We start from the raw sequence: 22,501 nt of genomic DNA on the forward strand, positions 1-22,501 counted from the left end.
TTTAAAAAAACAAAAATCCAAGCTAGGAAATTAAATGCAGTATGTTTCCATAAATACAAAGGAAAGGTTTAATAATTAAAATCAAAAAGCCAGGAGAGGAGGAACAAGTTAAGATTTGCAACAGCTACATGAGTTCAGCTGTGTTTCAACCGTAATATTTTACATTCCTGTTTTAGGCCTCAATTCAGGACCGTATTTAAGCTTAAATCCATCCCTATTCAGGAAAGCACTCAAGCAATGTGCCTATCTCCCATCGACTTCAGTGTTTCTCATTCATGTGCTTAAAGTTAAGCATGTGATCAAATGTTTCCTGAATAGGGATGTTTTATTTAACTGAAATGCTAATCGTGACAGATGTTGTTTAGTATACAACTGTTTATGTAATTAAGTATGTATGATAAAATACACATAATGTGCAAGAAGTATAAGTTAATGTTGCAGTGGGAACTTTAATTTTAGAATTTGGGGGATTTTTAACTGTGGAACCTTAACATTGATTTAATGTAGGTGCATTACATTTAATATCGTACATACCTGGTGCAAACTAAATCAAGAAATAATAACTGTGCTCACTCTGCTTTTTGAGACACATTACTACAAAAAGGAAACCTAATAAAATAAAAATAGTGCACCATATTTTCACAGGATACCAATAGAGAGCACTGAAAGCTTCAGGCAGAGCAGGGGTCCTCTATAACGGGGTGGCCAACCTGAGCCTGAGAAGGAGCCAGAATTTATCAATGGACATTGCCAAAGAGCCACAGTAATATGTCAGGAGCCCCCCATCAGCTCCCCCGCCCTGCCGCTCCCAGCATCTCCCACCTACTAGCAGCCCTGCCGATCAGCGCCTTCCCCTCCCTCCCCGCACCTGACAATCAGCTGTTTCATGGCGTGCAGGAGGCTCTGGGGAGTAGGCAGGAGGAGCAAGGGCACGGCAGGCTCAGCGGAGGGAGGCGGGAAGAGGTGGAGTGGGGCAGTGATTTCCCTACACTCCCCCTATGGGGGTGTTTTCCCCCCCTGAATTTCCCCAACGCTCCCTGCAGTTTTGTGAACTAGTTACATGCAGTGTTGCCAATTTAGTGATTGTTTGGAAATTTGAATTGAAATTGAAACATTAATGCACACTTTAAAAGCATATAAAGTGTATCATAAAATACATGTATCTGAAAAAGTATAATAGATTTGAAAAGTATGAACAGAGACTAGCTTCCTTATACAGCTGTTGTTTTTATGACCATGTCAGTGCATTCATTTCGGTGATGTGGGCCAACCTAATAATTTCAAATTATGATTTGTAAGCAAAGTCTAAATGAGCTCTCCCTGACAGGTAGTAATGAGCTGGGGGCTGGGGGGAAAGGCTTCAGGACCAGTTGTATTTACATTCACACCTAACCTGCCTAGGTATCCAGCAAACAGAGCTGTGTTGCCCAAGTGATAGATTTTGACTGGGGTTGGGTTACAAATCACTTGAATGCAGGGGGTAAAGAAATGTTGTTATTCTTATTGTATAAGTAAAGGGCAGCACAGCTGTACTTAGCCTCTGCTGATTGAGGGCATCAAGAGAGAGTGTGGGGACAGGTGTTTTGCTTGATGGTCTGCCTGAGTCACAAGTACTATTTGACCTGCCCCTCTCCACTGTTTAAAGACAGAGCTGATTAGGCTCCATAGATAGTCTTTTTTTCTGTGAAGTGACCACTACAGCTGAAATCACTGATAATTAGGTGTAAGTGCTTAAAAAAACTGTGGGACAGCATTTCTGTGAAAGAGACGGCCCAGTCTGCACTAGCAGCGAGGTTCCCCCACTGAGAGCTCAGCTGAAATCACTGAGAGCTGGGTGGAACTTCAAGAGACCAACTCACAGAGGTCATAGTGGCGGGTGGCAGCAGAAGGTGATGGCACAGGGCCATTGGTCACAGAGCGATGGAGTGAACCAACAACAGTGGCCAGAATGAACAGTGAGCAGCTGGAGAAACGAGCAAGATGCCTTCTTGCCCCCGACCTGGGAGATGAACTCATGTGAAAGCACCTTTGAACTGTGAGTCTCCACTGACCAAGGACAACACTGGTGAGCATTAATGAGGCTGTTAAGAATGCTGGAGACACAACACAGTTCATGCGACCAAACATGGCCATGGCATCATACTTTCTATTTAAGCAAGAGATACCACACACTTCAAACTGGAGGCCAATGTTAAGTGCATTGTCACTAGTTCATCCTGAAGTTGAACACTGGTTCCAAACAAGACCAGCAAATGCTCACTATCTTTCTGCAAGAAACTCAGCTGACTGGCTAGATGCATGTGGTGCAACAGTGAAAGACTCAACAGTTGAAAAAGTGAAGAACTCTCTCACCACATTCAAAAAATGTGCATACATGGCTGATGAATACACCAATGCAAATGGTCATCAAGTATTAAGTCATTGTGTATGTTATCTTGATGTCAGTGATAGGCCAGTACATGCATTTCTAGATGTTCAAGTTATAGAAGACAGATTGGCTGCATCTGTGACAACCCACATCTTAGAAGAGTTAAATGCTTGTCAATGGGACCCCAAATAGATGGCTGCTTGTTCATTTGATGGAGCTGCAAACTTCTCTGGAAGACATGGTGGGAGCACAAGCTTTGCTCAGAGAAAAGTGTAACCCTAGTTTCTCCTATACACATTGCAGAGGCCATCTACTCCAACTAGCGCTACTACAAGCTGCAAATTCTTCAAAAGACATTTAAAAAGCTATAAATTTAATGTCTTCATTATATTCTTTTTTCAGCAAGAGTCCAAAAAGACTGAATATCTTGGAAAATATAGAAGATACACTGGGACTGAAGTTCAAATTCGTCCAACCTGGGAAAACCTGGCTTTCTCATGAGCTATCCTTGGCTGTTGTCTTAAAATTACTCCAGCCATTAATACTGGCTTTGGAAAGTATCTACCAAGATGGGATGGATCTAAGTAGTGAGGCTGGTGGATTACTTTTGCTACTATGTTCAGAGGAGACTATTGCCATTCTCTCTCTTGTAAGTCTGCTGTTGAAACCACTTGGGTCATTAAACAATGCCATCCAAGCATCTGCTACAACAGTAATAGATCTTTGTCCAGCAATAGAAGCTACATTTGGATCAATCAGAGAGCTATCCATTGAAAAAGTACTGGAAGAAGCAAAGACCAGAAGTTGACTAATGAGGACTTTTATATTGAATCCTTAAGTGAAGAGGACAAGAAGTGTTTATTAAGACAACTGAAAAAATACACAGACTTGATTCTTAAAAATCTACAACAGTGACTTCTAGATTCTACTCAAGCTCTATGTAGTTTTTACAGATCCCTGTCTTATAAAACACTGACAGTTGAGTGGAGTGAGGCACTACCAGCAATGGGGCTGCCATGTGCTCAGGACAGAATAGAGAATTTGAACAGAGCGTAATATCATACGACCAATGAATGAAGATTTGACTTCAACTTCTTTTTTATCATCACTAGTGGATCAACCTGATCTTTATGCTATGTTTCCTGTGCTGAAAGAGGTAGGAATTCATCTCTTGCTAGTCCCAGTCACAACAGCTACAGTTGAGCGTTCTTTTTCATCATTGAATAGAATTTTGTGTTTTGAAAGAAGTCGCCTTCTACCTGATCATGTGAATGAACTAATGAGCATATCAATTGAAGGAATGGAAGTACCGGACACACGAGAAGCCACCAAAGATGAATGCATTGAAGTTCATTAACAGAGTTGTGCAAAATTATAACAAGAAACCAAGAAGGATGTAGATGTAGTGCTTCATAGAAGGTTTGAGTAGTTTAATTTGTGTGATGATTTTCAAATCTAATAAAATGGTCATGAAACATTTTTCACTATGGTGCCATACAGCCTACCTTCACCCTCTCGGTCTCACCCCTCATCGACCCTAACCCCATCCTGTAAATTTGAACACCCCCCCACCCCCCACCATTTCAATTCCTGGGGAAAACACTGGAGTGGGGGCAGGACCTATGGCAGAGCCAGGGGTTGAGCAGTGAGCACCCCCCAGCACATTGGAAAGTTGGTGCCAGTATCTCCTGCCCCGGAGTTGGTGCCTATACAAGGAGCCTCATATTAACTTCTGAAGAGCCACAGGTGGCTCCGGAGCCACACGTTGGCCACCCCTGCTCAAGACAAAGGTATGCAAAGGAGGTTTCCTTTCGCAGCAATTACTGGCACTGCCTGGCATATTGTGAATCAGATAAATTGTGATCTGTATGCACCACTGTAAAGTATCTTTAGGTGTACACCTAATGCCTGTGTTGCAAACTCACTTTCAGATATCACCATCCTTCACTAGATCAAGGATGCCACAAACAGAACAGAGGACTTCTGGATGCAGCAAGGATCTCGCTCGGAGAGAAGGAACTCTTCATGTGGAGCAAGGACCATGGGCAGACCGGAGATGGTGGGAAAAGTTTTACATCAGCCAGGAAATTTTCTCTTTTCAGCAATTTCACATAAACATGAAGAAAAAAAATCCCCCTTTGTCTGCAGAAGTTTTATTAGTGATTTTTATATCAAGCAACAACTGATTCTTGCTTTCACAAGGAAGTACAAACTTTTACAAAAAATATGCACAAAGTTTTCTATTGCTGTAACATTTCTAAGGAAATTCTACACGTATATCAGAAATGGATATTTCACAGGACAAAAAAAAAGACACGTCCAATTTGGATCCCTCAGGTGGAGATCGATGAGACAGCATGTCCCACAGAGCAAAGGAGGACTCAGTTATCCACTTACATTATTCCCTGATATCCCCAGGAGCAAAAGGTAGAGGTAGGTCAAATGTGAGGTCTATGCTATTTTTCCATGGCCCTATGAAGGCTTGTAAAACTGGAATTAGATGCTCAGTTATGGTAACTTTAGCTTGTATGCAGAGGGTTAAATTGCTAATTACATTTGGGATTGGAAAAGAAAATTCTCTCAAGGTGGACTGGCAGAGAATCTAATGCTTGTTACACTCCCTTGTATTGAGTGAGGATCATGCATAATTTGGATTAGGTGGTCATACCAAACATGATAGCTTTCTTGTGTTTCAAGGGCCTTTCTGATCTTCATTCTCTATATATTACACACATGGAGAAGGTACCAAACAGGAAAGCAGACATATGCAGTAAAGAGACAATTTGGTGCTATTGAATAACAACGTGTATTTTAAAATTCCTCCCCATCATTTTCTTCTTCAAATGAATCAGTTCCCACTTCCTCATAGTCCTTCTCCAGTGCAGCCAAGTCCTCTCGGGCCTCTGCAAACTCCCCTTCCTCCATGCCTTCACCAACGTACCAGTGCACAAATGCCCTCTTGGCATACATCAGATCAAACTTGTGGTCCAACCTGGCCCAGGCCTCAGCGATAGCTGTGGTGTTGCTTAGCATGCAGACGGCACGTTGCACCTGGGCCAGGTCTCCCCCAGGAACTACAGTAGGAGGCTGGTAATTGATGCCAACCTGGAAATAAGATTAAGATGGAGGAGAAAGAGATAAGAGGGATCAAGAGAGACAGAAAAAATAAAATAAATGGGTTGGGAAGACACAGGATGGGGATCTCAAACCACAATATTGAAATTACCCTAATGGAAATGTCATCCATGTTGCCTTTTTCTGGACTAACCCATTCTCAGCTACAGCACATGAGAACAAGGGAGAGCAACCAAAAATGGAGACTGGACCCCAAATGAAGGAGTTCAACCAAATCTCATTAAAATAATCCGTGTTATTTTTTCTCCCTTTTTAATGCAAACCAGCATCTTACTTGCTTTTTTTCCTGCTGCTGTTTACTGAGCCCATAGCTATTCCATATGAACTAATAGCGTAAGTATTTTCCATCTACAAATCTTCAAATTTAGAGCACATTAATATGTATGAGAAAAATAGATTTTTTTTTCATTATTGCTGTTCTCAGCATTGCTCTGGAAACTAGGTCTCTCCATGCTGCTGTCTAGCCAGCAGGGGGAGCATAAACAATTGTGTGATGACTGCTGAAACCAGAGGCTCTCAAAAAAAAATCTGGTAAATGAAATATGAGTACTATAAATCTCTGAGTTTTTGCTTTTAATTAAACATTGATAGTCTAAAGGAACAGTCTCCCAATCTGGACTTTTTCCAGACTGCCAGCTATGTGACTGCTTAAGAGGCTGTGTAAGTAGGATATGTAAATACGACATGTGTAAACAGGACATGTCCATTCTCCAAATGACTAACTGAAGATTATATACACACACACACACACACACACACTTCTAACCATTCCCTTTTCTCACAAATGGAAAATGTTCAAGAGTTGAAATCACAATTTGGGCTGGACTACTTGGCAATGTCCCTTAACATACAGTACCAGTGTGTCTTTGTCCCTCTCACCTTGAAGCCTGTTGGACACCAGTCCACAAACTGGATAGTTCTCTTGGTCTTGATGGCAGCAATAGCTACGTTGACATCTTTGGGGACCACGTCACCGCGGTACAGCATGCAGCAGGCCATGTATTTTCCATGACGTGGATCACACTTCACCATCTGGTTGTTGGGTTCAAAGCAGGAATTGGTGATTTCCGCCACTGACAGCTGCTCATGGTAGGCTCTCTCGGAGGAGATGATGGGTGCATATGTCATCAGGGGGAAGTGGATGCGAGGGTAGGGCACCAGGTTGGTCTGAAACTCTGTCAGATCCACATTGAGAGCACCATCGAAGCGCAGAGAGGCAGTGATTGATGAGACTATCTGGCTGATGAGACGGTTAAGGTTGGTGTAAGTGGGGCGCTCAATGTCCAAGTTGCGACGGCAGATGTCATAGATGGCCTCGTTGTCCACCATGAAGGCGCAGTCTGAATGCTCCAGGGTGGTGTGGGTGGTCAGGATGGAGTTGTACGGCTCCACTACAGCAGTGGAGACTTGAGGGGCTGGGTAGATGGCAAACTCCAGTTTGGACTTCTTGCCATAATCCAGGGAGAGGCGTTCCATTAACAAGGAGGTGAAGCCAGAGCCAGTGCCCCCACCAAAGCTGTGGAAAATCAGGAATCCCTGTAGCCCAGAACAGGCATCGGTCTGAAAAGCCAAACAGAGAACAAAAGGAATCAGTCTAAATCTCTGAGACTTCCATGAGCGCATCTTGAAATTGATGCTGGAACGTGTGTATCCAAAACACAGCACAGAGATCAGACCAGATCTTCCTGGGAAAAGACTTGTTAACGCTCTCTCCTATGCTCTCCTCCAACAGCCCAATCAATGAAATATAAATCAGACTCTGTTTGTGGAGTTTATCTTGGTGAAATTCGTACCTCTAGAATCTAGGTTTACTGAAACAGAAAGTGAACAGATATTTAACTAACTCCTCTCGCACCAAGATATAACAGTCTTGGGTTACTGTTACCACAATAAAGTTAAAGGTTTTAATCTGAAGAACCACCTTTCAAGAGCATCTGTCTGACTGACAGACCTACAGACCCTTTTCTCACTTGGACCAATAATGGAATCCCCGTGGATCTGACGGTCTCAGCGCTGAACAAAGTACACTATCAGGAACAAAAGGAGCTGTCTGTTCCCTTTCTTTCACAACAACCTCAACTCCTATTTCAAAAGTACTGGAACTTACCAGCTTACGGATACGATCAAGCACCAGATCAATGCTTTCTTTACCAATGGTGTAGTGACCACGAGCATAGTTATTAGCTGCATCCTCCTTTCCAGTGATCAGCTGTTCTGGATGGAAAAGCTGCCGGTAAGCTCCGGCTCGCACTTCATCTGTCCAAGAAAGAGAAACTATGAGAGACCTGGAATGGGACACACTCCAGTGTAGATGAGTTCTGTTGAACACTCCTAGGGTTGCTAACTGGCTGTGTTGTATGATGTGAGGCAAGGAAGACCTGAGGGTTGGAAATAAACTTGGGTCTTCTTCTCTTTCAGGACACTGGTAGAAAGGGTAGGTCTGGCTTGACATAAGTAACTTGGCTCATTTCTTAATGGGCATAATTGGGAAGGTGAATGGAAGGTTAAGTTGTAAATAGGGGCTTGACAAACAGTTTGCTGGAGTCAGGATGTCTCTGCTTGCCAAGATAAGCAACAATACCTTGATGCTAGGGATTATGGACAAGATAAACTTGGAAAGTAAAGATCAGGTTCCAGGTGAACAGCACAAGGACAGAACATGCTCGACAGGATTTGGTTCCTGCAGACTAACCAATCCAATTCAAAACTGTGTGATTTAATGTATAGCAAATGAAATGTAATTTGTAAAGGAAGAGGTTGTCTATATCAGTGGCTTTCAGCCTTTCCAGACTAGTGTACCCCTTTCAGGAGTCTGATTTGTCTCGTTACCCCCAAGTTTCACCTCACTTAAAAACTACTTGCTTACAAAATCAGACATAAAATACAAAAGTGTCACAGCACGCTGTTACTGAAAAATTGCTTATTTTCTCATTTTTACCATATAATTATAAAATAAATTAATTGGAGTATGAATATTGTACTTACATTTCAGTGTATAGTATATAGAGCAGTATAACCAAGTCTGTCTGTATGAAATTTTTGCTAGCGCTTTATGTTGCCTGTTGTAAAACTAGGCAAATATTTAGAAGGGTTAACTTATGCCCTAGAAGACCTCTGTTTACCCCCAGAGGTAGGCATACCCCTGGTTGAGAACCATTGGCTTATGTAACTTTGGATGTGTGGTAGGCCCTAAACTCACCCCCGATGCTTGAGTCTGATCAACTCAGCATAGCTTTGCTGTATTGCCAAATAAAGGAGCCTGAGTAATGAAATCCAGAGTCAAACTGGATGAAATGTTCTCCCAGAACTGGATAAGGTGTTCTGGAGTGGAAAAGGTCTTGAAGGGAATCCCAAAAAAAAGCTAACATGTCTCATAAAGATGAGGTGTTGTACTTTCTTGAGGGAGAAATAAAGGCTGCTGTCTAAGCCAGTCACTTTGTTTTAGCAGTTAGTCAATTCATGGAAGTTGTACCCAGCCAGGGAAGAAATCACCTGTCTGTTCTGAGGACAAGCCATCAGAAAAGAGGGAGATTTGCAGGAGTAAAATGCTGGTTCCCTCCCTAAAAAGGGATGAGAAATTCTGAGGAAACCCACCCCTTCATTCTCCTGTCTTTGATCTGAGTAGGAGGAAAGCAACACCTAGACAGCAATAGAAAATATCACAAACAAAATCAGAGAATTAGACACTCTTTTATGAAGAGCAGATGCAAAACTAAGCGGATAGCTATTTAAGTATGGCATCTTATTGATCCAGGATGTTGAAAGATAGCAGCATCATTATCAATTATCATTACCATTATGTTTAGTCTAGCTGAAGTTTCTACCCTAACTATCCTGTAGGTATCTTCTCCTTACTGAGATAATAGAGTCATGAATAGAATCTGGCACTAAAAGTCTTAGGTTGACTAATTTTATCTCATCCTAGTGGTTAGACCAAGATACAAAGACAGAGTTGTTCCCATGATACACAGGGGACTAGAGAAACACTACACTGACACACAGAAGGTGCTTCTCCATTTTCCAGTGTTAATTCTATACTGACCTACTACAGTCGGTTCCAAGTCCACCATGACAGCCCGTGGCACATGCTTTTCTGTGACTGTTTCACTAAAAAATGTGTTAAAGGAGTCATCGTTGTTGACTTTGTTGGGCTGATTCTTGAAGGTGCCATCTGGCTGAATGCCATGCTCCAGACAGAAGAGTTCCCAGCATGCATTGCCAATCTGAACTCCAGCCTGGCCAACATGAATGGAAATGCACTCACGCTGTAGAGAGAGGGAGGAAAGGTCAAGAGAACTAAAAAACATCATTTCTCCTCCTCCTTCTTAATAGTTATTAATGCCTGGTACATTGTTATTCAGATCTCTGAAATCAGCCTCCACCTGAGTTGATTTGCATTCCCTAACATCATATATACAACAAGATGCAGTGTATGCAAGGGCCCAGGGAACTGTGTCTTAGCCACTGTTTTCTGTCTGCAGTAAAAGTTGCAAATGTTGATTACAAATACAAAGGTGAAAGTGTTTTGCTGCAGAGCTATGCAAGGAAATAAACAGCAAAGCACAAAAAAAACTGGAAATGTGCAGGCATGCACTTATGCCTGTGCGTACCAGATACATGCCCTCATGTACATGTATACACATACAAACGTAAAAATACATGCATGTCTACCACATGCTATCTTGCTCCTATCCAGACTATGATAAATTCCAGCTGAGGAGCATGTGCTAGATCCATTTATTTTTATTCCTAGCTGGGACCTGACACAGCAGTGTGGCATTTTCCAGCCATATGTAACTCAAGAGGGGTGCAATGTCTTCTGATCCCTTAACCCTCTTATGGCAGGCTGGGCTGGAGACTGAGAAGAACTGACATCAAGAAAAGAGTTGTGACTCTCCAAATGTGAAACAAATGTTCCTGAGAGTTCCTACACACCCATGGATTTATACCCTGCATGTTTAGACATGGCTCATCAATTGGCATCATCACATCATATTGAGAACACATGCTTAAAGATTTAATTATGAACATAGTTTTTACAATAGCAGACAGACACTTTAATTAGAGAACAGTAAAACAAAAAATAAAAATAGTGACTACATGCTAAACAAAACAAATGTTTATTGCCCCAGTAGTCTGCACAGGAGTATGTATTTCAAAGGTCCATCTGGGAAAGCACTGCTATTGGATATAATTAAGGCTACATTTTAGTCACAGATATTTTTAGTAGAAGTCATGGACCGGTCACAGTCAGTAAACAAAAATTCATGGCCTGTGACCAGTCTATGACTTGTACTATATACCCTTGACTAAATCTTGCAAGGGTGGAACAGCCTGGGGTGTGCCACTGATGCTTTTGTGGGGGCTGGTCTGGGACTTCCAGGGATGCTGGAGGGAGGGGTTTGCTGGGGCTGGCAGGCTCCCTACCCGGCTCCTTGCTGCTTCCCTGAAGCAGCAACATATTCCTCCCTCAGCTCCTACCTCCTCACGCTGCTCCTACCCCATAAATGCCGGCTTTGCGGCTCCCGTTGGCCGGGAACCGTGGCCAATGGGAGCTGTGGGGGGCAGTGCCTGCAGGCAGAGGTAGCACATGGACCTAGGAGCTGAGGGATGGACATGTCGCTGCTTCCGGGGGGCCTCCCAAGGTAAACACCACCCGAAGCCCTCACCCCCTCTTGCGCCCCAGCCCTGAGTCACCTCCCACACTTATCCAAACTCCTGCTGCTGCTGGGGGGGCAGGAGGGCGGTGGCCCACTGAGACTGCGCCAGCAGCGGGCGGTGCGGCTGGCCCAGGGCTGCCTGAGTTGCACAGGTGGCTGCCGGCCAGCCACACCAGCTGCTGCAGAAGTCACGGAGGTTCCAGAAAGTCATGGAAATCGTGACCTCCGTGACAAACTCACAGCCTTAGATATAATATGTGCAAACACAAGTTCATGTAGCAAACATTTCTGATACAGTCATGATTGCCATGCCATGGGGTAAGGTGGGAGGCAATCTTTCTAATAAAAGGAAGCAGTTCTAGATCATTCAGGGCTTTTAAGTGCAGTTCTATTCTGAAGTAACTTTGGAAACATAACATTATATGACTCCGTCTTTGTTGTCTCATTGATTCCGGTCAAATTGGTTCAGTTTACAAGTCAAAAGATATTTTTTCTAACAGTCAGTCCTGCCAACTCATCCTGTGATCTACCAGTCAAGCTGTGTTCTTTCCTTCAAACACATCTTCTCAAATAATAGATTCTACAAGCTAAATATTCCTCCAATGACATCTATGAAACAGTTTTCACAAGCTGAGATCTCTGTTATGTCTGTGAAACCCAACTAAAGATTTTTTTCAGAAGAGAACTGCATTTCAGAAATCATCACTATCACCCGCAGTTGAACCCAGAAGTGCAAAGGAAGACTGAAAAGTGACTCCCAAAATTGCATTGTGGGAATACATGATTAATGTCCCTCAGTGATCTCCATATCAAATTTGTTCAGTATACATATAAGAGATGCCACCCCCAAGACATAAACTCACCAACATGTCTGATAATCTTTCACAAGTGCTATCATATGTAATAGATTCCCCAGGCCAAATTCTGCTGTCAGGGGCACCTTACAGGCATGTTATCTTCCATGGAGTTGCACAAGTGTTTCTGAGGGTTTTATTTGAAGATAATGGGGTTGCACAAACACTGGAGTAGTTGAAGGTATAATCTGTGGATATTTAGGTGTCACTGGAGGTGTATTTTGACCTGGAGAATTTTAATTACTGGTGATATTGCACCATAAAGAAAGACCCTTGCTTGGTCAGATCCCAGTGTGAGTTAGAAAAACAGTTTTCCTTGTAAACTGAGCAAATATGTTGTTGAATCAAAAGAGACAAAAAGCATGCTGAGCCCTTGATACGGTTATTACAGAGTGACTTGCAGACCAGAACCACATTTAAAAGCCTGTCCGGCATAACCCTCTGGAATCTTTCTGAGACAAAGCAGCAAACCCACCACAGAGCCACTCTTCCTCAAGAAGCTACAGGTGAGTCAACCTTCTAAACCTTTCCGTTTCTTCACAGACTCACACACCTGGGAGATTGCTCCGAGAGACTTAGTAGTTTCATGGCTTAATTTATGACTGATAGAGACCACAGATCCGCTCCCCTCCCCACTATTCAGAGTTTTCAGTTGCTCTGATTTGAAACCCTGTCCATTTCCTTTGAATATCTCAGCTCCTTGTCTCAGCCAGCCTGCTCTGATGATTCCCAGTGTCAGAGGTGATCTGCACCAATCCCAGTTCCACCTCAGACCAGCTACAGTTTGGAAATGTTCTAACATGCAAGGACAAAAATGTCAATAAAAACAGAAGATTTGAAACCAGGGTTTTTGAAAGTAAACTGCTTTAAAATAGGTCAGTATAGCTTGAACAATGAAGAGCATAGTACTTCCTCAGAGTCCCTAGCATTGTAAACTGATCCCAATAGGATAGTTAAATCCTGACCCTGTTTTCAGCTCATATTTCAAATCTCTTCTCTAAGAGTCTGGGGCTCACATTTGCTCTTACTAACTGTGGATCTGATACAAAGCCCCAAGTCAGTGGAAAGACTCCTATTGACTTCAGTAGGTTTTGGATCTGGCCTTCTTTCCACACTGTTCTTTGATAAAATCAGACCCCATCGTGTTTACAGTCATGTGGAGCATGATCTGTTGTAGGTCTTAACTGTACTGAGGTAGATTTAAATCCTTTAGCTGTTTCTGTACTGTTATTTCTGAGATGTACTTGCTGCAGCAAGCCCAGTTGTAAGATTAGGTCCACCTAAGTAGATGAGGCGCCTGCACATGTGTGTATCCATGTGTGGTGGGAGTGGTCTCCAGTGCATAGCTCTGTACCAGTGGAGAATAATACAATTCTCAGGAGCAAAATAAAACCCTCTTCCAGATGTAGATTGGTATGCAAGATGAGGTGGGATTTGCAGGTGAATTTATAAGAAGCCTTGAGAGATTTTAATGAATTTTCAAGAAACTCCCAATGATTAAAAGCCTTGTTTATTTCCCATTTAAAAAGGAACATTCAAACACCTACAAGTCTAGAGGGATGAAAATCATCGTGGGGGGCTGTCTAAGTTAATTAAAAACACTCACAAAAATAAGCATTTTGTTAAGTATATTTCTAAAATTATTTCTTTTGAGTTTAGAGGACTCTACAAATGATATGCAACTAACAAATCTCATACTGTTCAATATGAGAACCACTCTATGCTACTAAAATAAAGACATAGGATCATAAGCAGAAGCCACTGAATAGTTAAGAGGTACAGAACCAAATTAAAATCTTCATTGTAATTCCACTGATTTAACTGGAGTTCCACCGAAGCTGAATTTGCCTCAGTATGTTTTTCCCAGTCTGTATCTGACCCACTCTGAACCTCACATGCTCCTCCTTTACTTAGTGAGGTCAGTGTTCTGTGACACAAACCATTGATGATCACCAGAGGTCCAATGCCATAACTGGAGCTGTGGGCACCCTTGAAGTTGCCTTGGACCCATGGTGACGTGGAGTCCAAATGCCAGCTCTCTGGACTAATCAGGTGTAAATTTCTGTATTTTTAGTCTGGGTGTATTGCCTTTGTGATGGTTGAAGTGATGGATTGTGGAAAAACTAGCGTGTGTGTCCATATACACAGAAGATGAATGAAGCCAACATTTTATTTGTTATGGTCACTTTCATGTCATCTGGATTTCCTAGTCTTTTTGTCTTCCTAGTCTGCCAGTATGGCTTTTTGTAAGGAAAAAGGATTGAATAGGAAGGGTTCATCCATCCTCAGATTTCCTCTTCTTCTACCTGCCCTTCTACAGCAGAGGGAGGTGCACCATATTAGGGCAAGTTCCAAGGCTTAAGGGTTTCAATCTGCCTCTTAAGGGATGGAGCAGAATAAAATGTCCAGATGTAGCACTCACCCAGCAGTAAAAAGGGTGCCATATTGCAAGGGTGGGCCCAGAATCACCCTGCCCATCCAGTGTAGCACAAGGAAGTCCTGACCAAGTCCATCTCTAGTTTCACCCCCACTCTCCCCACCTCGAATCCAGACACTGAAGCAGAAAGCAATCTGAATCCTCCACCCCTCATCAAGCTTCACAATAGGGCAGATGGCAGATCTCCCTGACTCTTCCCACCCCCAGAATGCTCCTGTTCCCTTGATGAGTGTGGAGTTCCCACAGTCCCCTCCTTACCATGCTGTCGCCAGTGGTGTTTGCTTCCCGTCTCAGTCAGTGGTAACAGCCTTTGATACTGCTCTCTCTGCGGTTGTATCACTCTGAGCTGATAGGTATGAAGGGGCTTGGGCCATGCACCAAACACCTGCTACTATCCTTCAATGTCACAGTACAGGGTAGGGAGTAGGTCACAATCCTCCCACCTCTGCACTATTACATCACCAGCTCCTTACTAACACACACACACACAAAATCCATCCCTACACCCGGTATCCCATATTCTTTCACTATAAATCCCTACATACACAGTACATCTGAGTGTACTAATAATCAGCCCATATTCTACACACAAACAGACTCTAACAATTCAAACCCTACACCACAGTATTCAATTACAATCCTAATTCCATATTCCCTCACAAATAACCACTACATGCGTATGAGAATCATTCCTACCCTCCAGTGCCTGAGAACAAAAAAGTGCGATAGAACAAATGAATGGGAAAGAGAGGGACAGAAAAATAGAGCAAGAAAGAAAGAGAGAGAGAGAGAGAGAGAGAGAGAATACATACATTTACCATTTTTTAAGAGTGCTATACCACAGAGTGGTCTTAGCTGCTGCCCAGTCCTTTCTATGGCTTCCCTTCTGTCCTTTCTCCCATCTGCCTCTCCTCTCATGTTCTGATTTACTTTTACAGCTTCTCTCTGGATATGCAGGCAGCTGGAACATCAGCAGTGCCCTGCAACATGAGGGCCACAGTCCAACTGATCTGCCCAAACAGAGAGAGAGAGAAATCACTTCTCATTGCAGTGTTTATAGCAAAGGAGTGGCTGGATGGGCAGATATACAAAGATACTTGTCTTGCTTCCAGTTATTGCTTTACTGTCTGCTGTTTCTATTCCAGGCTGAGCATAGGAAAGAGGACACCTGTCAGTGTCAGAGCTCAGGTTACAAGCAGGACAACACAGTTAACTCCTTAGGATCGGAAGACTCTACATTCCCTCCTTTCTTTAGAATCATACTGTTTACATTTAACATGACATTTAAACAATAACCATTTAAATACATAATTCCTAAACTTTAGGTTAAGAGTAGACTGCCTTCACCTAATATTGGTTAGTAAATTATTGAGCCCGTGTTGGCACCCAGAATCTAACTATATCTTCCTTCAAATCCACTCATAATTTTTAGATATTTGAGGGGATTTCATATCTGTTTTGATCAGTTTCCTTTTGTTTCTGGTACATACAGTCTACATTTTGGAACTCTACGTAAGTGTCCTAGTCTCCTTCCCCTGGTTTGACTATGGAGAGTTATATCTTTGGTTCAATAAATGTTTTTACAAAGGAAGAATTCCATATGAGATTTTCTTTCTATCAGTTTTTCTAAAGCTACTTGATTCCCATGTTTTTCCAGCAAACAATAAGGCTTTAATGCAATGGCTGAAGAATAGTTAGTTCTGGTGTTCTTGTTCCAGTGCAACTTGATTGGTCTCAAGAATTCTAGATCTAACTTGCTGTGGTGCTGACAGCTAGCCAGCTAAGGTCACACCCTCAAGGAAGTGTTAAATATACCAAGTCACTTGTTAGAACAGAACAAAAGGGGATGTTATCACATTACCTGTACTTGGCATGTACCCAGTAATTACAATTGCTTTAAATGCATGAAAGCTAGTGAAATGATAATGTTTTTGTCTTCACCTGTTTCCTGTGATTGCTATCTTTGTTCTTAATATGTGTTGGGATAAGAATTTACTTGATGTCACATTGTTCAGGAAAACTAATTGTCTGGATGTCTGTAACTAAATGTGTTATAGAATCATAGGACTGGAAGGGACCTCGAGAGGTCATCTAGTCCAGTCCCCTGCACTCATGGCAGGACTAAGTATTATCTCTAGACCATCCCTGCAGGTGTTTGTCCTACCTGCTCTTAAAAATCCCCAATGATGGAGATTCCACAGCCTCCCTAGGCAATTTATTCCCAGTGCTTAACCACTCTGACAGGAAGTTTTTCCTGATGTCCAACCTAAACCTCATTGCTGCAATTTAAGCCCATTGCTTCTTGTCCTATCCTGAGAAGAACAATTTTTCTCCCTCCCCCTGTAACAACCTTTTATGTACATGAAAACTGTTATCATGTCTCCTTTCAGTCTTCTCTTCTTGAGACTAAACAAACCCAGTTTTTTCAATCTTCCCTCATACGTTATGTTTTCTAGACCTTTAATATTTTTGTTGCTGTTCTCTGGACTTTCTCCAATTTGTCCACATCTTTCCTGAAATGTGGCACAAAGAACTTGACACAATACTCCAGTTGAGGCCTAATCAGCACAGAATAGAGCGGAAGAATTACTCCTCATGTCTTGCTTACAACACTCCTGCTAATACATTCCAGAATTATGTTTGCTTTTTTTGCAACAGCATTACACTGTTGACTCATATTTAGCTTGTGATCCACTATGACCCCCAGATCCCTTTCCATAGTACTCCTTCCTAGGCAGTCATTTTCCACTTTGTATGAGTGCAACTGCTTATTCCTTCCTAAGTGGAGTACTGTGCATTTGTCCTTATTGAATTTCATCCTATTTACTTCAGATCATTTCTCCAATTTGTCCAAATCATTTTGAATTTTAATCCTATTCTCCAAAACACTTTCAACCCCTCCCAGGTTGGTATCATCCACAAACTTTATAAGTGTGCTCTCTATACCATTATCTAAATCATTGATGAAGATATTGAACAGAACTGGACCCAGAACCGATCCCTGTGGGACCCCACTCGTTATGCTCTTCCAACATGACTGTGAATCACTGATAACTACTTTCTGGTAACGATTTTCCAACCAGTTATGCACCCAACTTGTAGTAACTCCATCTAGGTTGTATTTCCCTAGTTTGTTTATGAAAAGGTCATGCAAGACAGTATCAAAAGCCTTACTAAAGTCAAGATATACCACATCTACTGCTTTCCCCCCATCCACAAAGCTTTTTACCCTGTCAAAGAAAGCTATCTGGTTGGTTTGACATGATTTCTTCTTGACAAATCCATGTTATTTATCACCTTATTATCTTCTAAGTGTTTGCAAATTGATTGCTTAAATATTTGCTCCATTATCTTTCCGGATACAGAAGTTAAGCTGACTGGTCTGTAATTCCCTGGGTTGCCTTATTTCCCTTTTTATAGATGGGCACTATATTTGCCCTTTTCCAGTCTTCTGGAATGTCTCCTGTCTTCCATGACTTTTCAAAGATAATTGCTAATGGCTCAGATATCTCCTCAGTCAGCTCCTTGAGTATTCTAGGATGCATTTCATCAGGCCCTGGTGATTTGAAGACATCTAACTTGTCTAAATAATTCTTGACTTGTTCTTTCCCTATTTTAGACTCTTATCCTACCTCATTTTCACTGGCATTCACTATGTTAGACGTCCAATCGCCACCAACCTTCTTGGTGAAAACTGAAACAAAGTCATTAAGCACCTCTTCCATTTCCACATTTTCTGTTATTGTCTTTCCCCCCTCATTGAGTAACGGGCTTACTCTGTCCTTGGTCTTTCTCTTGCTTCTAATGTATTTGTAGAATGTTTTCTTGTTTCCTTTTATGTCCCTAGCTAGTTTGATCTCGTTGTGTGCCTTGGCTTTTCTAATTTTGTCCCTACATACTTGTGTTATTTGTTTATATTCATCCTTTGTAATTTGACCAAGTTTCCACTTTTTGTAGGACTCTTTTTTGAGTTTTAGATCATTGAAGATCTCCTGGTTAAGCCAGGGTGGTCTCTTGCCATACTTCCTATCTTTCCTATGCAATGGGATAGTTTGCTCTTGTGCTCTTAATAATGTCTCTTTGAAAAACTGCCAACTGTCTTCAATTGTTTTTCCCCTTAGACTTGCTTCCCAAGGGATTTTACCTACCAACTTCCTGAGTTCACTAAAGTCTGCCTTCTTGAAATCCAGTGTCTTTATTGTGCTGTTCTCCCTCCTACCATTCCATAGAATCATGAACTCTACCATTTCATGATCACTTTCACCCAAGTTGCCTTCCACCTTCAAATTCTCAACCAGTTCCTCCCTATTTGTCAAAATTAAATCTAGAACAGCCTCCCCCCAGTAGCTTTCTCCACCTTCTGGAATAAAAAAGTGTCTCCAATACATTCCAAGAACTTGTTGGATAATCTGTGTCCTGCTGTGTTATTTTCCCAACAGATGTCTGGGTAGTTGAAGTCCCTCATCACCTCCAAGTCCTGTGCTTTGGATGATTGTGTTAGTTGTTTAAAAAAAGCCTCATCCACCTCTTCTTCCTGGTTTGGTGGTCTGTAGTAGACCCCCTACCATGACATCATCCTTGTTTTTTACCCCTTTTATTCTTACCCAGAGACTTTCAACAAGTCTGTCTCTTATTTCTATCTCAACCTCAGTCCAAGTGTGTACATTTTTAATGTATAAGGCAGCACTTCCTCTCTTCGTATGTCTCTGTAATTGGATGGCCCATCAACCATGATTGAAGCCTTAGAAATTTAGATGAGAAGGTTGTTAACTTCAAAGCATGGGTCATTGTGTAGGACAAGGAGAGATCTGCAAACTTTGTCTGTGTTGAGCCTATGCTGTGCTAGGAACACCTGCCAAACTATTTTAGGCTTATCTTCTGTGGGAAGGATCTATAAAATACTGGATCCTGGAAATGATCCTTTAGCTCTCTGATCTATTTTGATGCTGTCAAAGGGTATCCCAGATACAGGGCAGAGGTCCCCAAAGTCATTTTGGGCAGTCCTGAGACATTTATGGAGAACTAAGCAGAAACTCATCTCTGCTATCATTTTGGACTTACAAACTTTGACTCACCTGTTATTGAAAGGTTAAAAGCAGGTAATATACATAACTCTCATTTCTTTTTCTTAGCTAATAAATCTTTAGTTTACTAAAGAAATTGGTTATCAGTGTTGTTTTTGGTGTGTGATCCAAAGCATCCATTGACCTGGTGTAAGTGACCAATCCTTTGGGGTTGGAAGAACCTAATGTGTGGTGATTTCAATTTTAATAACCTTTCATCATAAAGTCCAGTTTGTCTGCGTGGCAAAAAGGGGCTGGAGAGCGTAAGGGGATTGTCTCTGGCTCCATGGTTAGACTAATACATAGTCCAGGAGTGCCCATTTATTACTGGTTTGATGAAATCTAATTACAGAATATACCACCAGTTTGGGGTGTCTGCCCTCTTTTCTGACAGTCTGACTTGAGATTGGCTCTCTCAGTTGCAGTCATATACCAGGTACTATGACACGTGTCATCTGTGATTAATGTATTCTTGGTCTCAAAATTTCCACTGTTGTTTCTTTTCTGTTCTGTTCTGTTAAACCAGTTGAGACTCCTGGTATTTTGGCATAGAATCTCCTAACAAAGGGTAGCTCTGCTGGGTTTTCCCCAATGATTGTATAGGATGTATGATGAGATGCCAAAAAATGTGAGAATTCATTTTTTGGATCCTTTTCTAAGCACTATTCTAAGTACTTTGCAAAGTGTTCTATTTTGACACCCATCCCATTGGCTTGAGACAAATGAGGTGTCACACCATGCAAAATACTATTATCCAGTAACAAATACCAAAATTCCTTGGACGAAAATTAAGAATCATTATCACTGAAAAAGAGTTTAGATATCCCATATGTTTCCACTATGTTCTCGAGGCTATTAAGAATGGTGATGGTTGTAGCCTTTTCACTATGGACACTTCCTGCCCCTGACAAGTATCAGGGGGTAGCTGTGTTAGTCTGTATCCACAAACCAACAAGGAGTCCGGTGGCACCTTAAAGTCCCTCTGCCATGTACACTGGCCAAACCGGACAGTCCCTAGGTAAAAGAATAAATGGACACAAATCAGACATCAGGAATGGTAACATACAAAAGCCAGTAAGAGAACGCTTCAATCTTCCTGGACATTCTATAACAGATTTGAAAGTATATGTCATAAATATAACGGGAAGGGTAAACACCTTTAAATCCCCCCTGGCCAGAGGAAAAACCCTTTCACCTGTAAAGGGTTAAGAAGCTAAAATAATCTTGCTGGCACCTGACCAAAATGACCAATGAGGAGACAAGATACTTTCAAAGCTGGAGTTGGGGGGAAACAAAGGATCTCTCTCTGTCTGTGTGATGCTTTTGCTGGAACCAGAGTAGGAATGCAAGTCAGAACTCCTGTGAAGAGTTAGTAAGCAATCTAGTTAGATATGAGTTAGATTCTGTTTTGTTTAAATGGCTGATAAAATAAGTTGTGCTGAATGGAATGTATATTCCTGTTTTTGTGTCTTTTTGTAACTTAAGGTTTTGCCTAGAGGGATTCTCTGTTTTGAATCTGATTACCCTGTAAGGTATTTACCATCCTGATTTTACAGAGGTGATTCTTTTACTTTTTCTTTAATTAAAATTCTCTTTTAAGAACCTGATTGCTTTTTCATTGTTCTTAAGATCCAAGGGTTTGGGTCTGTGTTCACCTATGCAAATTGGTGAGGATTTTTATCAAACCTTCCCCAGGAAAGGGGGTGTAGTGCTTGGGGGGATATTTTTGGGGGGAGACGTTTCCAAGTGGGCGCTTCCCCTGTTCTTTGTGTAACACTTTGGTGGTGGCAACTTTTAACCTAAGCTGGTAAGAATAAGCCTAGGGGGTCTTTCATGCAGGTCCCCACATCTGTACCCTAGAGTTCAGAGAAAGGGAGGAACCTTGACAGTATACTTGAACAAAAAAACTTCAGAAACAGACTTCAAAGAGAAACAGCAGAACTAAAATTCATTTGCAAATTTAACACCATTAATTTGGGCTTGAATAGGGACTGGGAGTGGCTGGCTCATTACAAAAGCAGCTTTGCCTCTCCTGGAATGGACACCTCCTCATCTATTATTGGGAGTGGACTACATCCCCCTGATCGAACTGGTCCTGTCAACATTGGTTCTCCACTTGTGAGGTAATTCCCTTCTCTTCATGTATCAGTATATTTATGTGTGCATCTGTAATTTTCACTCCATGCATCTGAAGAAGTGGGGTTTTTACCCATGAAAGCTTATGCTCAATTAAATCTGTTAGTCTTTAAGGTGCCACTGGACGCCTTGTTGTTCCTGCCACTGTGAACAATAATCAACAAGAACCAACAAATGGCCCACCATGGCAACAGGGTATTAATGATATTTGTGTACTGGATATAAGTTTTGCCTTGGCCAAAAGCCCAATAATTGACAGGATGGACATGCAGCAGATGTGGGTTCTGCTTCTGTGTCTACACTTGGCCATCAACATTCTCCAGTGTGGTTTCATCCACACAACACTGGTAGCTCTTCATGTGCTAATTTTCAATGTCTGTTTGCAAAGCTCTTTGGGCACCACTATACGAGTTCACTTTAATGACTCCTTAATGTGTCTAAGGTGGATAATGTCTGGATCTCTTTCAGAAGTTGCCTCTACCCCTTAAGGAGGAAAAATGTGGGGAACAACAGTGTAAACTATAAAATAGACATATTCTGCTGCCAGATTACAAATTGTATTTGCTCTAGAGGGGATAGCCTTGATAATGCATCAGCTGCACTGATGCATATACTTTGTTGGGATAAAATTTTGAATCAATATTGCAACAGCCTTAATTCCCATCTGTGACTTCTGGCAAAGGATTTTGATTTTGGTGGATATATAATCTTGAGTGGTTTACTCTCTGTAATAAAACCAAATTCAGTCTCAAAGTGTCATTTTTGTCCACATACCCAAACAACAGCTAAAACCTTTTTCTCTGTTTGGGAGTGTCTGAATTTGAAAGTACCTTGCTTGTATAATGTAC

At 41.8% G+C, this 22,501-nt stretch overlaps 1 protein-coding gene and 1 long non-coding RNA gene across 5 annotated transcripts in view; one reads left to right on the top strand and one right to left on the bottom strand.

The window, feature by feature from the left end:
• The window catches only part of LOC119849868, a 45,943-nt gene that overhangs the window by 6,733 nt on the left and 16,709 nt on the right, over positions 1–22,501 (top strand). For both annotated transcript variants that reach the window (XR_006282344.1, XR_006282345.1), the window contains 2 exons: positions 4,300–4,801; positions 12,409–12,523. This is a non-coding gene — a long non-coding RNA (uncharacterized LOC119849868). The remainder of the gene's footprint in view (positions 1–4,299; positions 4,802–12,408; positions 12,524–22,501) is intronic.
• On the bottom strand, positions 4,800–16,341 carry LOC119849863 (tubulin alpha-8 chain). Of its 3 annotated transcripts, none has more exons than XM_038387161.2 (5): positions 15,273–16,341; positions 9,546–9,768; positions 7,611–7,759; positions 6,383–7,063; positions 4,800–5,473 (listed from the first exon to the last, which is right to left on the bottom strand). In XM_038387161.2, the coding sequence occupies exons 1-5, from the start codon at positions 15,273–15,275 to the stop codon at positions 5,180–5,182; spliced, it is 1,350 nt and encodes a 449-aa protein (XP_038243089.1). In that variant the 5' UTR covers positions 15,276–16,341; the 3' UTR covers positions 4,800–5,179. The 3 variants fall into 3 exon arrangements, with proteins under 3 accessions (XP_038243089.1, XP_043373420.1, XP_043373424.1); XM_043517485.1 differs by having other exon boundaries at positions 15,267–16,341; XM_043517489.1 differs by having other exon boundaries at positions 14,713–16,341.

Source organism: Dermochelys coriacea, chromosome 1 (genome assembly GCF_009764565.3).
Source record: "Dermochelys coriacea isolate rDerCor1 chromosome 1, rDerCor1.pri.v4, whole genome shotgun sequence".
NCBI classification, from domain to species: Eukaryota; Metazoa; Chordata; order Testudines; family Dermochelyidae; genus Dermochelys; species Dermochelys coriacea.

What these genes read in the sequence shown, in the direction of transcription:
- LOC119849863 (XM_043517485.1), bottom strand. An exon ending in CTTGGAACCGACTGTAGTAG is followed by an intron (nt 7,760 to 9,545) that starts GTCAGTATAGAA and finishes TTTCTTGGACAG; the next exon opens with ATGAAGTGCGAGCCGGAGCT. An exon ending in TTGATCGTATCCGTAAGCTG is followed by an intron (nt 7,064 to 7,610) that starts GTAAGTTCCAGT and finishes TTGGCTTTTCAG; the next exon opens with ACCGATGCCTGTTCTGGGCT.